Source organism: Choloepus didactylus, chromosome 9 (assembly GCF_015220235.1).
Source record: "Choloepus didactylus isolate mChoDid1 chromosome 9, mChoDid1.pri, whole genome shotgun sequence".
Taxonomy (NCBI): Eukaryota; Metazoa; Chordata; class Mammalia; order Pilosa; family Megalonychidae; genus Choloepus; species Choloepus didactylus.
Genome location: NC_051315.1, coordinates 116,690,287 through 116,706,087, shown reverse-complemented (window position 1 = coordinate 116,706,087; position 15,801 = coordinate 116,690,287). Strand labels below are relative to the sequence as shown.

Genomic DNA, 15,801 nt, shown 5'->3' with positions numbered 1-15,801 from the left:
AGTGTTTCTTCCATCGTCTCCACCCTTTACCACAGATAACTTCTACTATTCAAACAGGACTGAAATTCATCTCCTTCTTTCTGCTTTACAGGTATAGGCTTGCTTGTAATTTCAGTTTGGCTTTTCTTTATCTGGCCCTTTCTGCCTCTGGGCTCTTCTCCCCTCCTCTCTCAGCCTGTTAGCATCAATCTTCCTTGCAATGCACGGATTAGGCCTGGTATTCCTTTGAATAAAATTCAAATTTCAGAGCTTGGCTTTTAAGCCTTCAAAACATTGGTCCCAGACCCACTCCTTTCTAGCTTTTCTTTCTTTTTAACCCTGACATGTCCAGTGCCCCAGCAACATGGAACAGCCTTGTAGTATCCTTAACTTGTACAAGATTTGCTTGACCACCAAATTGCAGGTTCCTTGAGACCACGACTGGTCTTACTTTATTATTATTATTATTATTATTATTATTATTATTATTATTATTATTATTATTATTATTATTTTACCACTGTAGCCAGATTGTAGAAAATGTCCCAGAAACATTTAATCTAGTTCACAGCCTCAAGAAAGAAATCACTGGATTTGGAAAATGTTTTCTCCTCAGTAATACTCTCTTCCCTATTCCCTTGCTTACTAAAGATTAAGTTTTCTTTAATACTGTTGGGAGAGTTTTGCTTCCAGAAGAATTTTCTGTATTCTGTTTAATGGAATGAACAGTGTTTGCAGTTTTGGTTGGTGTTTTGTCAGATTTGCTGCAACTTCTCTTTTCATAGGATGAGCACTTGAAAAGTTTCTGGAAGAATTTTCCTTCCTTCCCTCTTCTTTCATTCTCCCTCCCCCTTTCCTTCTCTTCCTTTTTTTTATTCTCCTTTACTCAGTTTATTTACTTATTTTTTTGGAAATGAAGTTATGAGACCTTAGATGTCCTTAAATGTTGCTTCAAGGATTTCAGATTGCTGGCCCATATAAAGAAGTAGTAGGACAGCTGGTTCATCTTTTCTTTCTCCTTTTCCTGGTTCACTAAGTTTATTTTCATTTATTTGAGAGATTTGCAAATACATGATAGCATGCTTTCAAGTTGGAGATGATTTAATTTTATGCTTCCTATTATTCTAATAAATGGTAACATTTTGGCACTTTCTTTTGAACTAGTCTACTGATTTGGCCTTTTGCAAAGGCCTGAAGGTTTAGCCATAACCCATCTTCTCCCAGTCATTGTTGCACTCTGCTTTCACCTGTTGGTTTTTCCTAGCTTAAACCAACTGTGATAATGTGAATTGGGGCTGAGTTTTGATCTTGAGCTCTCTGATTAAATTTCAACCAGAAATTTCAGAACGTATTGATTCAGAACATCAATGCCAAGCCCAGTAGAAGTATGAGGAGAATCAGAATGAATTCCTGTTTCTCTAACATTAAATTTCCATCCTATTTTGGCATACCTTTACAAGCTCTGTCTTTGTCATGAACCAAAATTTAATTCACTAAAAAATTCAGTGCATCTTTCATTAAGCTAAGAGCAGCTAAGAGCAATTCAAGGCTATATGCCCAGCAGATATTCAATTCTTGTTAATTAACAGTGATGAACAAAGCCTTCCAGTACCGTTTCTCATTGACATCCTCTCAGGAATAATATATTTTTCTGGTTCTCCTTTCCTCTTGTGTTAACACTGAAGGTTTCCTTGAATTCTACCCTGGTATTATCCAAGGAAAAACTTTGTACTTAACTTCTCTTATAACACTGGAAAATATTAACTTCCTATGATGGATAAACCAAAATCTCTGGCTACTAATTTGTGTTATGCCCCTTCCCCCCTATTTTTTTTTTTTTTTTTTTTTTTTAGCACTTTTCAATTCCAAGGAGATTTACAAGGATTAACTAGTTAATCTTTCGATCTTCAGTAAGTAGCATTAACCCCAATTTATAAAGGTTAAGAGGAAATGCCTCAAAATATCTCAGTAGATAAGGGTCCCTTTGAGGATTTAGACACCTGACATATTTCCCCAGGACAGACTCGAGCATGAGTTTTGACTGATGAACTTGGCATGTGTGGATGTTGCTGTCCCACAGAGGATTTGGACTTGACTTAGAGAGTTCTCTTGTAGTAAGTGATAGGGGAGGACCAGGTGTCTCAGAGCCTCATTTCAGCACACTCACTAACCACAGCTATGATTTGGGGTCTGATATATATATATCTCCCTTTTGCAGATTAGAAAAATAGCACTCAAAAAGGTTAATAGAAATATTTACTTTGCTAAGCTCATGAGGCTTCTTCGAAGATCAAAGAGATACAGTGTAAACAACAATGCTTTATAAACCGTCCATTGCTATATAGTTGTACACATTGCTTTATAGTGATTTTTATTTTTTCTCTATTTTTATTGTATTAATATAATTTCTTATGTTCTGAAGCACTTCTGGGTTTATCTTGTAACTTTTTTGTATTTACCTTAGAACACAATTCAGCAAGGGCAGTTACTAATAGTACTTAGACTATTCAAAAATATTTAGATATTGAAATGCCAGAAATAATCTCACTGCACCAGGGATTCTGCCAAAAGAGAAGGCTCTCATGCCAGATTATAGTAAAGTGCAAGACTAGGAAATCAAAGATCATGTTAAATTAATGCCATTTCTATTTTTTGTAAGCTTTATTCCAGAATATAGATACATGCAAAAATGAGAAAAAAAAAAAAAAAAAGAAAAGAGGCTCAAGTGTTTATTAACAGAGTGAGGAAAGAGAAAGCTATGTTATTTGCATAATTAGATGGGTGGAGTCGGGAAACATTGGGGCACATTTCTGGCTAATGGGGCAGTTCCCTTAAGGAAGAATTTTGAAGTATTTGAGTAATTAAGCAGTAGCTGAGGAAACCCAAACTTGGCCTAAGGTTCTCCTGAGGTGTTTTGCCTTCTTACTCTCTGATACAATACTCACTGGGCATTAGACCCAGAGAATGACCACAGGGCAGCATTTGCATCATTTTCTGTAGTGCCAATGCCAATGGAACTGGTTTCTGCATATTCCTTATGATCTAGAGATATTAGTTGTCTATCCAAGTCGCACCTGTGTGTGTGCGTGTGTGTGTGTGTGTGTGTGTGTGTGTGTGTGTGATGTTTCGTGTGTACCTGCCTTTGGATCCCTCCTTACCCTAGCCGCGGCCCTTGCAACCAGGTGCAGTGAATTAATTCTGCCCTTGCTGGAACGCCCTATGGACCTGGGGATGGGTCACTGCTTTGAGAGTGGGATGCAAGAAGCTTCTAGAGAACGTGCATTGGTATCCATCGGGTTCACTTTGCAGGCCTCTGATTGCTGCTTTCTCCTAAGGAGGCTCCCGTCTGCCCTGGATTCCTGGTCTCTGCCTGCCTTGAACCCTGGGGTTCCTCAGCTCTCATCTTGCCGCTGTTACTCCTGACTTTCTGCCTCTTCTGATTTCTGGTAACTGCTTACTTTTCGTCCTCCTCTCGTGTTCATGGATGTCTGATGTCCTGTGCATTCTTTGTGTTTATTTTTATTGTTTAAAATCACAAAATAAGGCATATTTTTACATATCCTTTTAGACATATACAGCTGTTTTTTAAAATGAGATTCCATTATGTATTTTATGCTGCAACTTTCTTTCTCCCCTTACCAGCCTACCTTGGAGCTTTCCCATGTCTGTCCATGTCCATTTACCTTTTTTCCTTCCAGCTTCAGCACAGTATTCCATACCATAGTGCAATGTACTGTACTTTATTTAACCAGTTCTCTTACTGATTGACTGGTTGTTTCCATTTTTTTTGTTATTAAAAATGATGTTGCAATAATCTTCATTGCTCATATATATCTTTTTGCACCGGTCTGAATATAGTATAGCATGGTAATAAATTTCTCAAAGAAGTGTTGGGTCAAAGCCTTTGTACATTTAAAATTGATAGATACTATAATCTGACCCTCTGAAATAGTCTATAAAAATTTACGATGCAACCAAGAGTGAGTGTGTTTATCTATACCATTACCGGCAATCAATAGTCTCTCTTCTTAATTTTCAAATAAACATTGATTTAATTTGTATATCCCTAATTACTAATGAGCCTGCACATCATTTCTTGCTTTGTAAATAAACTGCTTCTTTACAGTCTTTATTCATTTTTTTAAATCATGATGTTTCTTTTAGGGATTTGCAAGAATTCTTTCTCCATCATGAATCCTATCTCCCTGCCTCCCTGTTATATATATATAGCAAATACTTTCCCCAGCCTGCTGCTGTAATTTTAACCTTCTTTATGTTGCCTGGCCCACATTCTACTCTGATCTCTCCAAATTTTGCCTGGGGTCCTCGGTTCCACTGTCCCTCAAATTCCTGGAATGAGAGTAGTCTAGAAGTTAAAGGAAGGGTGCATACGCTGAGAACATGTCCTTTATGATCACATTCTCTCCCTGGTGTTGTTCTCAAGTGGAACCCTAAGACTCTGGGGACTCTGTGTTATAGTATTGTGTTCTAACATATAAACACTTTAAAAATTTTAAAGTTTTAATTTAAAGAAATTTTAAAATTTGTCATATATGTAGGTATGTATATGTAGGTATACATACATCTGTGAGTGTGTATATGTGTGTGCATATAGATTTAGATATATAGATAGATATAATGAGAAAGAGAGAAAGCAAATGAGGGGGAGGAGAGAGAGAGCTACAGCTATATAGACATACCTGAGGTTGATTTGATGCTGTTTTCTGCTGAATGAAGAAACCATAACCTTTGCAGATGAGTCAGATGAGTTTTTTCTGAGCTGTCCATTCATTATAGTAGATTCAATTGGATCTGTCAACATAAACCATTTTCCTTTTGCAGTCTGCAAGTGTATTGCCCTAAATCCTAAATATATGGATTTGCTAAAATATTGCTTTCTATCCTATGTAGAGTCATAGCATTTAATAGAATCAGAAAATTGTTTATCTAGAAATCCATTAATCCCCAGCATAATAGAAACAAGGCTGACAGGGTAACTGACTCATTCATTTATCCTACAAACATTGATTACATCCTACTATGTACCAGACACCAGTGATATCATAAAGATGACTAGGATCAGGACTCAGTAGTGAGTGGACAGAAGAGGGGGGATGATGGATAAGTAAATATATACCAGAGTGCTCATATGATGTAAATAAGAATACAGAGGAAGTGATGCTCAATCTGAATGGAGGAAAAGAAGATTTGGAGAGTCACAGTGCAAGTAACTTTTGAATTAGGCCTTGAAAAATGAGCTGGATTTTGCCAGCAGGAGAATAAAGGAAAGGACATTTGGGGGAACATTCCAGGGATTGCTGAAATGTGCAGTGGGCCAAGGCATGAAAGAATATGGTGAGTTTGTGAATGTGTGGCAATAGTATAGGGTGAATGCTGGGACAGGAAATCAGAGAGGCAGGGCCAGGACTGGGTTGTAAAGATGCCTGTAATCCATGCTGCAGAATCAAAACTTTATCTTGGACACAAGACCTTAGGAGTGTTTTGTGGGGAGAGGGACAAGATCAACAATTCAGCAAAGTATTGTTAGTCATTGGTGGCCTTGAGCAGCCACAGACACCACCTTAAGACAAATGCGATGGCCTGCATAGGTGGTGCTACAGGCCTGGGCAGTGGGAGTGAAAATGGAGAAGAGGTGAAGGGTTAGGGATTTATTTAGAAGATAGTATCAGTGGGAATTGATGATCAAATCAAAAACAATGAGAACAAGGTAGAGAGAGGAATGAGGGGGAAGGAAAAGGAAGAATAAGCAGAACTCTAGAATGAATTAGATTGAGCAACTAGTCAGAGGTTAAGGCTATCAGCCAAGATAGGCAATAAAGGAAGAAGCTAAGAGGATTAAGACTGTAGTTTGGACATGTTGACTTGGATTGAGGAATATCCAGTAAGGTAAAAATATCAGACTGGAGCTCTAGAAAGAGATCAGGGCTAGACATCTAGATTTGCTAAGCCAATTGCATGCTAGACACTGCTGCTGTGGGGAGTAAATGAGACTGTTTAGGAAAATATGTGCATTGCAAAGAGAAGAGGCTTTCTTGAGGAATACCAGTATTTAAGGAGAGGATGGATCACGAGTAAGCAACATGCTGCAGAGATGTTTGTCCGTTCTGTTGATTGATGTGTCCCCAGCATTCCATTGGTACCTCTTAAAGGAATGCAGGGTAGGGGGAGCTAAATCATCAGAGGAATCTGAGACGGAATCAACATAGATGGAGGAAGAGAACTGGCATTAAACGGTTTGGCCACTCAGGGGAGCAAGGGAGGAGATATTTTCAATGGAGACGGGTGAAGAGTATTAAATGCTGCTGAGAGATCAGTGTAGGGGAGGGCTGAAAACGTTCAACTAATTAGCACGTCCCCGACCTTGAAGAGAGTGGGAAGGGTATGGCAAAGGGAAGTGCAGGGGAGTTAAGGAATACGTAGGGAGAAAGGCAGCAAGGGTGGTGCCTGGATGGCTGGCTGGTTGAAGAATTGGAAATGAGCCTCATTTGGATTATGGGAAGTGGTCGTGCCACACGGTACACTTAAACAGCAATCTCTCAGACTCTGCCTTGGTCTATGACAGTAATTCTCAAAGTGTGGTCCCCAGCCCAGCAGAGTCAGCACCACCTGGGAACCTGTTAGAAATGCAGATTCTCTGGCCTTACCCTAGTCCCACTGAATCAGAAACTCGGTGGGTGTGGCCCAGCCTGTTGTGTTTAATGAGCCCTCTGGGTGATTCTGGCACAAGTTTGAGAACCTCAAACCTCTGAAGAGTAAGCTTCTGAGAGAGTCACCAAAACTAGGAGCCAAGATTTACAGGCCAGAGAGCAGGAGAAACCTCTCAGCGGGGAAATGAAGCTCTGTCCTTGTGCCTGAAACGGAGCCAGGGGCTCAGCTTTCATTTATGGACCTGGAAATGTGAGCTGAGCTGCCTTGCTCCTCTACTGCTCTGAGTCTCTAATTTCTTGTCGCAACATAAAACAGTATTATCTGAGGACCTGCTCTGCTTTAATAGAATGTGGTTTTACTTTTATTAAAGGCCTGGAATTCCCTGGTTCTATTTGTCCTTAAAATAGCATCCTATATGCTTATCTTTGGTACACCGCATGGGTGCAACTTATTGAGACGCTGGTAAATGTTTCCTCTGATACTACTGCAAGTTTATCAAAACATTTGTTTTTGTCCTACCAGGTCTGTGAGCTGGATATTATCTTTAATTTTGAAAAGGCTTATTTTATCCTTGACGAGTTTATAATAGGTGGAGAAATTCAGGAAACATCCAAGAAATCCGCTGTCAAAGCCATTGAAGACTCTGATATGTTACAGGAGGTCAGTAAACCGTTTCCCAGGCCATGAGTGGGAGAAGATGGTGATGGCAGTGGTGGTGGTGGGGGTGGTGGTGATTAGCCAGCACTGCCTGTGCCAGGCACAGTTTTTAAGTAATTTACAGTTATTAACTTACTTAATTCTCACAACTCCAAGAGGTAGGTAGCATTGTTACCCTCATTTTACAGATGAGTCAACTGAGACCCAGAGAGGTTAAGTGATCTGCCCAACAACATCGCACAGCTTAGTGCAAAATAAGTATTTGAACCCATTTTGGGGTCTAGAGTCTGTGCTCTTCGTTTTTGATTGTGCTTGTTAGGAAGGATACCTCACTGTCAAAATGGTGTCAAATTCTTGGTGCTATTGTTTGCAAGAATAATTTTATGAAATATATAAAAAGGCTTTCATTAAAATATCTGCCTGCCCTGGGAAAGGAGAAACGTTATTTCATTTGCCAGGGATATTAGAGCTTTATTTTTGAAGATGGCATTTAACACTTTAATTAAAATTTCTCATGCCTCCTAGAGAGGCTATAGGTATGTTCCTGTTTGCATAAATAAATTGATAACACCGTGACTTGTCACTAAGTGTGCCGGTTTGAATGTATTGTGTCCCCCAAATGCCATTATCATTGTGGTCTTGTGGGACAGACGTTTTGGTGCTGGTTAGATTTGCTTGGAATGTGCCCCACCCAGCTGTGGGTGGTGACTTTGGTGGGATACTCCTATGGAGGTGTGACCCCACCCATTCAGGGTGGGCCTTGATCAGTGGAGCCATATAAAACATGCTGACTCAAAGAGATGGAATGGAGTGCAGCTATGAGTGACGTTTTTAAGAGGAGCAAGCTTGCTAGAGAGGAACATCCCGGGAGAAAGCCATTTTGAAACCAGAACTTTGGAGCAGACGCCAGCCATGTGCCTTCCCAGCTAACAGAGGTTTTCCGGACGCCATTGGCCATCTCCAGTGAAGGTACCCAATTACTGATGTGTTACCTTGGACGTTTTGTGGCCTTAAGACTGTAATTGTGTAGTGAAATAAACCCCCATTTTATAAAAGCCTATCCATCTCTGGTGTTTTGCATTCCACAGCATTAGCAAACTAGAACAGATATTGGTACCAGAGAAGTGGGGTGCTTTTGCTGCTGTGTTTGCAAATACCAAACATGTTGGAGTGGCTTTTTAAATGGATAAGGGGAGGACTATGGAAGAATTGTGAGGAGCTTGATAGAAAAGGCCAAAACTGCTTTAAAGAGACTGTTTATGGAAATATGGAGTCTAAAGATACTTCTGATGAGGACTTGAGCAGAAATGATGAATGTGTTGTTGCAAACTGGAAGAAAGGCGATCCTTGTTTTAAAGTGGCAGAGAATTTGGCAAAATTGAGTCCTGGTGTCAGATGGAAGGAAGAATTTAAAAGCGACAACCTGGAATACTTAGCTGAGGAGATCTCCAAACTACATGTGGAGGAGGTACCCTGGCTTCTTCTTGCAGCTTATAGTAAAATGCGAGCAGAGAGAGATAAACTTAGAACTGAACTCTTGGGTTCAAAGAAACCAGAAGCTGATGGCTTGGAAAATTATGAGCTTCCAGGGGGTGGAATCCCAGAAGCTACAGCACAACGTGAGGATATAACCAAACATGGAACCCAGCTGTGGGTGGAGACTTTGGTGGAATACTCCCATGGAGGTGTGACCCCACCCATTCAGGGTGGGCCTTGATCAGTGGAGCCATATAAAACATGCTGACTCAAAGAGACTGAACGGAGTGCAGCTATGAGTGACGTTTTTAAGAGGAGCAAGCTTGCTAGAGAGGAACATCCTGGGAGAAAGCCATTTTGAAACCAGAACTTTGGAGCAGACGCCAGCCATGTGCCTTCCCAGCTAACAGAGGTTTTCCGGACGCTATTTGCCATCCTCCAGTGAAGGTACCCGATTATTGATGTGTTACCTTGGACACTTTATGGCCTTAAGACTGTAACTGTATAGCCAAATAAACCCCCTTTTTATAAAAGCCAATCCATCTCTGGTGTTTTGCATTCCGCAGCATTAGCAAACTAAAACACTAAGGTATAAATGGGCCCTCAAGCGTCGATATGGTCCTACTCCTGAATCTCAGTGATTCTTACTTAAAATACAATGTGACTTTTCTTTAGAAGCATAGTGGTACTACCCACCCAGATTTGCATTGTCCCTAATAAATGCACTTAACCTACATTAGCCCATTCAGTCCTCCCAAGGACACTGTGAGATGAGCTCTTCATCCCACTGACCTTTGCCCTCCCAAATGAGGTGATCTGCAGGCCTAGGTTATCTTCCAGCTGTTACCCCTAGATACGCTTTCCTGCAGCATCCGTGGGGTTTTCCATCTTCCTATTTTTATAATGGCAGCCAAGAGGATGATAAAGTATCTTTTTAAAATTGGTGCTGAAGTCATTCTTCCTGCTGTTTGGAAATAAGAGAGTGATATCACAATCTGTTAATAAAACAGCATTAGGCATGATTTCTCAACAGCTATTCTGGTACATCTTTTAGCTGATTACTTGCTTCTGCCCATCTAGGGAACCAGTCCTCAGCAAACAGACACTGAGAAAGATGAGAAAGATGTCTGCTTACGTGGGTAGCCCTAAGAGTCAGCCTCTTAGGAGGCTGATGCATTTATTACTAGAGGTGTTCCCACCTCAAAAATGCATTTAAATGTTGGGATGTTTACTTAGCTCACAACTAATGCCACAGGAAGGGAATTTTACATGGTACTTGAGGAACCAGTGGTTTGGAAATTTCACAGGACAGCCTTTCTTAAAATAAGCTGGGGGTATTTATAATTCTATCCCCAGGGCCATTGCTGTGGAATCTCCTTACTGGAGAAACAGGCTTTTAACAGGGTCTTTGGCACTTCAGTAATTAAAGCTCCTTGAATAGGTGTCAAGACACACCTGGGTTACTTTGAATTCCCCTTGGTAGGAAATCGTGTTTTAAAGAGCATGGAGTGCCTCTGGTGTTTCTAGTTTCATTTAAATCTGGGAAGCAGGTATTTCAAGAGAGAACCCTTTCAAGTAGGTTAAACACTAATTGGTAGTTCATGTCCCTGGTGATTAAGTCGAAAGTCTTGATCGGAGGGTCTCAGAGGACCCTCCACTGAGCTCCTGTGTCTCCATGGTGAGTAGCCAACGTCATGGCTGCCCTCTAAATCTTTCTTTTTGAATTAACAGAATAGGCCAAATAAGAGGGAAAAGTGTAACTAGTGGTCTCTTGGGCTCTGGTACTACAGCTAAGTCAGTAAACATTTATGGAGTTGGTGGACAAAGTGACTTATATATCTGATCTGCTTCATAAAAGTTTTGAAGGGATAAGACCAAGTAATATAACTGCATAAGGAGAAAAATACTGCTTTCTTTTTTTTCCTGTCCTTTGGACTCAAGCATGTATTTATAGTTACTAGAAGTTAAGAAAGGCCATTGTGACATTGCTTTTAATTTTAGAACAACTATAAACCTTGACGTGACCCCTGGGACTTCCTCCTAACCCCTAACTAATAAAAGTTACTTAGACTGAAAAAGCTGTCCCCACATATTTAGTAAAAAGAGCCACAGTCGCAAATCTCAAAATGCTTAAAAGATTATTCTGAGTGTACTGAGGCTAGAAGTTGATAATATGGAAAAAAGAACAGTTTAATTGGATGAGATACATTTAGAAGGTGCCCTACTTTGGGGTGAAAGCCAACATATGTGGACAGTGGTACAGAATTATTAGAAAGAAAAAGATCGTGGTTATTAATTGCAGAGGTTGTAATTCCTAGGATCGCCAGTGGGGGCGGCAAACAGTTGTTTTGACCACAGAACTAAGAAGTAAGGGTCAAATGAGTATTTCATTAGCCCAAGCAAAAGGATATATGGGTGGATGCATGCGAAAATTCTAGGTGTACTATAACCTTGTCACCCTTGAAAACATAAACCATGTTAATAGCTAAGCTGAACCGTAGTGCAGTAGACAAGTCATAACATGTACAGTTCTGAATGTGCAAGAAACAGCAGCAGTGCTAGATGTATCACAGGAGGGGTCCTAAGATACAGACTCCTGTCTTCCTCTTGTGAAAGGCCTGAGCAGATCGCCTTACGATTGTGCCAGCCTTAAACATCTGTTCCAACCTTTAGAGTGGCAGGCTCAAGAAAGTACCAAAGTTGTACATTATTGGTTTATGTAACTTGGGTAACAGCCCAGCTCAGAAAGGGCAGCCACGCAGACTTCCGCAGACTGAGTCCTCCAGTGGTACGAGGCAGTGCCAATAACTGGAGGCCAATGAGCCATGAAGCCTGGGTAGTGTCACCTTCAGGGCTCCCTCTTGGCCCAGGCCCCTTCCAAGGCTGCCGGAAAGACCCAGCAATGCCTTATATGGTCACGTGGTTTTGTAAAATTTGCAAAAATAAAATACTTTAGCTGCAAAGAATATGTAGCCATAAAATGTATATAAAATATTGTAGCGTATTAGGCATTTAATTAATGAAAATAATGTTATTGTTCTATTTTGTGATTTTGTGGAATTTGTCATCTTTTAAAAATTTGAAATGTATTGTTGTTTCTTTTCTCATTTTCAACAAAATTTAGGCTAAACTTTGTATTTCTTTTTAGATAGTATTAACTTCAGGTTCCACAAAACCGGGAAGGGCCCCTGGCCATTATGAAAGTCCTGCTAAGTTAAAAAATATGGGCAGCATAGATAGCAGGAGATACAGGGCACAGGTTTTTGGGAATCTGCTTCTCTTGAGCAGTGCTCATCCTGTAAGAGCTTTATAAGAGAATGTGGCTTCCCAAATGCAAGGTGTTAATAATAGGGCAGTATATGGGAATCCTGTATTTTATGCATGATTGTTCTGTAAACCCACAACTTCTCTATAATTAAAAAGAAAAAAAATGTGGATGACTGATGCAAGTGTTTTCAGGAGAGGAGCACTAGAATTCTCCATAGGGCTGGAGAAAAACAGAAAACCTGATTCCTAACCCTGGTGTATCCCCTGAGCAGTCTTGCTTGGCCAGTGGCCTTGGTCTGTTTGGCCCATGCTGGTCAATGTCTTACCTGGCAGGGGCAAGGGAATCACATACTCAGGGGTTAAAGCTTAAGAGCAAGTTGAGCATGGCTGCATGAGCTGACTGTGACACATGGAAGAGGCAGGGGTGCTACCAAAAGATATCTTTCTGCTCCCTTGGGCTCCCTTTCTGATTCACCCAGGGAGCAAGGTGTTACACAGAGTATACATGTGTATAGTAGAAAAAGTGCCAGAGAAAGTCTATCCATCTTGCATGCAGTATCATTGTAACTATGAGTCAGGTCAAAGATTTTTAAAAAGTGCTGGAAAAAGAGTTGTGGCATGTTAGCAAACTTGGTATCGTCATTGTCATCTGAAGAGTATGAAACAATATGTGTAGTTTGGAGCCAATACTTTCCAAAACACATGGCAGGCTTTTAAAGAATTATTGTCTGTTTATCCTTTATGTCTTGGTAATAAGTATAATAAACATGTTCTGCACAATAAATATGTTATAAAAATACAATTCACAATTAAAATTCTTTAAAACCAGTACCTGGCTGTGGTCCTCATAAGCATTTTAGCAGATGCATTTATTTAAAGTCGGTAGTAATCCTGGCAGTTGTTACTTTAGCATTCCTCTTATCAGAAATCCATTTTATGGTCAAGATGAGCTTTTATTCACTTGAACATTATTTAGTTCCAGCCATGTGTATTTGTACGGAAGTTACACTCAAACTTGGAACCACCTTTCTTGATCGCAATGCGAAGATTTATGTTCATATATGCTTTTGAAAATTTTTCCATAATGACCAAAAAGAAAAAAGAATGGAAAAGATTTCAGAGTCTGCTAAAGAATGTGTTTTAAAGGAAAATTGTTCTAATTTATTGTTCTTTTTCAGACAATGGAAGAATATATGAACAAGCCTACATTTTAACTGTCTATCTACTTAAAGACTGCCTGTTGTGAACCTGTAATAAGCAAGGCCTTACATCCAGTTCTTTGACATAGCCTCCAGCACCATGCCAAAAGTAACTTAAAGGGATTGCTTGTTAACTAGCAAAAGTTAAAGTTGTTTAATGTAATATATTTATAATAATTACGTGTCTGTATTATATTGTATATGAATACTTGTAGCTTTGGATATTAAAATAACTGCTGTATAATGCAACAGACTGAATATTTATTTGCAATGATTTTAACTCCATATGATAGTTTTAAATTCACTTCAGTAAATTAGTTGCAATATATTTTTGTTGGATTTGATCCTCTACTGGCAGGTTGAAAACTGTATTGTAATAATCCATGATTATGAATGTAAAATATATATTGTATAAATACCTTTTCTATGTTTCATTTTTAATTTTATGATAATTCAAAATTGCATTAATATTTTGCAGTTCTTACACAATACTAGATGTTTTTAATTTCAGTCCAGATACAGTGTATCTGATTTTAATATCCTGAATCCTTTTATTTTTTCAGGATTGGGTTTATGGAAAATAACCAAAGATAGTATAGAATTTAGGGGTTTTAATGCCTTAGAAGCTGCTATCTAGGCTAAGGTTTTAGTTTTATCCTTTGACAGAACATGAGGGACATTCAATAAGGTTGTGTTTTCCCCATGCTCTTTTTATTTGTTAAGCTTTCAAGAGATCTGGAGATACAGAGTCTATGACTTCCCTCATTATAAAAATAGTATAGTAAGGATTAATAGCAACAGCAGTAATTATTATTGCTACTACTATTTTAAAAATCTCTCTGTTCCACTCACTCTTGGTTGTTTGACAGATTTTATTTCAAATATGTTAATGTGTGTTGAATATATTTGGAAACTTAATGTTTATCAAGCTTACTTAGAGCACTTGATCTTGCTGCAGCCGACATGAGAGATGCCTTTCTTCTCTTCTCCTTCCCCATCCCCATAGAAAATATTTGCTGCTGCCCATCATTATTGTGCATGTGCCCATTCATGCCTCCTTCCATAAGCATTCTACATAATTTAAAGGTAGGCAGTGGGATTCTACCAATTTGGAGAAAATAGCTCTTAATACTCTGTCTTGGTGTCTTGCTCTTGCATTTTCAGTGTTAGTTTTGAGGTCTGTCATCTTTCATTTGGAGGAGTTAGCAACCCTCTAGTGCTTTTCCTAAAAGAAGACTGTGCTTACTGTTAGATTCTATAGGAGACACTGTATGGGAGACCTTTCAAGAACATGATGGGAAAATGTCTTCTTTGGTTCATTTCGGCAGACATATGTAGGGAAAATTGGCAGGAGAAGAGCAGAGGAACAGAGGAGAAATTGATCAGTTCCTCAGTGTAATCATTATTAAAAGTGGTTAGATGGGCATATGAAGTAATTTTTGCATTTTTCATAGCTACCATGTCCTTGGGTTAATCACATGATTACCATTATGGCATCAAATTGAAGTTTAATTATCATTTTTGGTCCCCTTATTTACATTAATTCTTCTGTTTTGTAGTTTTACTTTGGTTTTTAATATGGTGGAACTCTATTTTTAAAAATAATTTTTTAAGAATGGACTTTATGTAAATCTAACAGTTTTCCACCGTTTTTGGATGAGGTATTTATTGAACCTCATTCAAATGTATTACACATATTCTGGTTAATTCTATGTTAGACACTGTCTAGCTTTTCACAAGGATGCTCAGAGTTCTTCGTGTCAAATCACATATTAGATAATGAGCATATCTGAATGGCACACTGGGTGAATTTGAGGAATTTTTGGGTGTCTTATGTGGGCCTTGAAAATAATCATTGTTTTCTTTATATTTTATAATCATAATAAAAGTACCAAGTGATGGGAAAGATAATAAATACTGAATTTGTATAAAACTTCCAAATAAAATATTTTTAAATTTTTTAATGAACTTGAGTGTGCTTTTGTGAATGTAATTTTTTTAATGTCAGATTTTATGCTTGAAATTGCTACCTGCAATTGTAGGTGAGATCTCTTTAATACATGCATATCATCATTTTCTTGGTACTTACCATCAAAGGGGAAACTTCACAAGTAGATTACAGCAAATGGGAGGATACATATTACTTTTTGTCCTATTGGCTTCTTTCTCACCATTCACCCACATTTTGATAATCCAGTGTCTACATTGTAGTTAATTATGTGATCATTCTTTAAATCCAGTAACTCTTCCTTTTCTTTCCCTAAAATTGTAACATTGACATTTCTTATGATAAAGCAAATGGATTTTTAATCCCTTTAAACTTTTTTTTCCCATATCAAGTCTCGTAAAATAATAATAAGGCTTTTCATCAAGATATATAGATCTTGTTTTTCCAAACTTAACTCTTTAGGATTCAAATTATAATGCCTACTAAACATCATTGGTGAACAGTTTTTAACTTTTCTATGATATAATCAATAAACTTTATTGATAAATGCTAATATGTTTTTTCACACAGACTTGCAATTTTTAAGTTCATTCAGATTCTCTGATA

General features: G+C 38.7%; 1 protein-coding gene across 2 annotated transcripts in view; it reads left to right on the top strand.

Moving 5' to 3' along the window:
* AP1S3 (adaptor related protein complex 1 subunit sigma 3) overlaps positions 1 to 15,215 on the top strand; it is a 66,524-nt gene extending 51,309 nt beyond the window's left edge. The window contains exons 4-6 of one of the 2 annotated variants that reach the window (XR_005218815.1): positions 7,171 to 7,308; positions 13,227 to 13,356; positions 14,254 to 15,215. Coding sequence is in view for 1 of the 2 variants with exons in the window: in XM_037849705.1 (XP_037705633.1) it covers positions 7,171 to 7,308; positions 13,227 to 13,262 (174 nt within the window). In the remaining variant the exon portion in view is untranslated. Of the gene's footprint in view, positions 1 to 7,170; positions 7,309 to 13,226 lie in introns of both variants that reach the window. The other variant, XM_037849705.1, reaches the window with a different exon arrangement.
* The last annotated feature ends 586 nt before the right edge of the window (positions 15,216 to 15,801 follow it).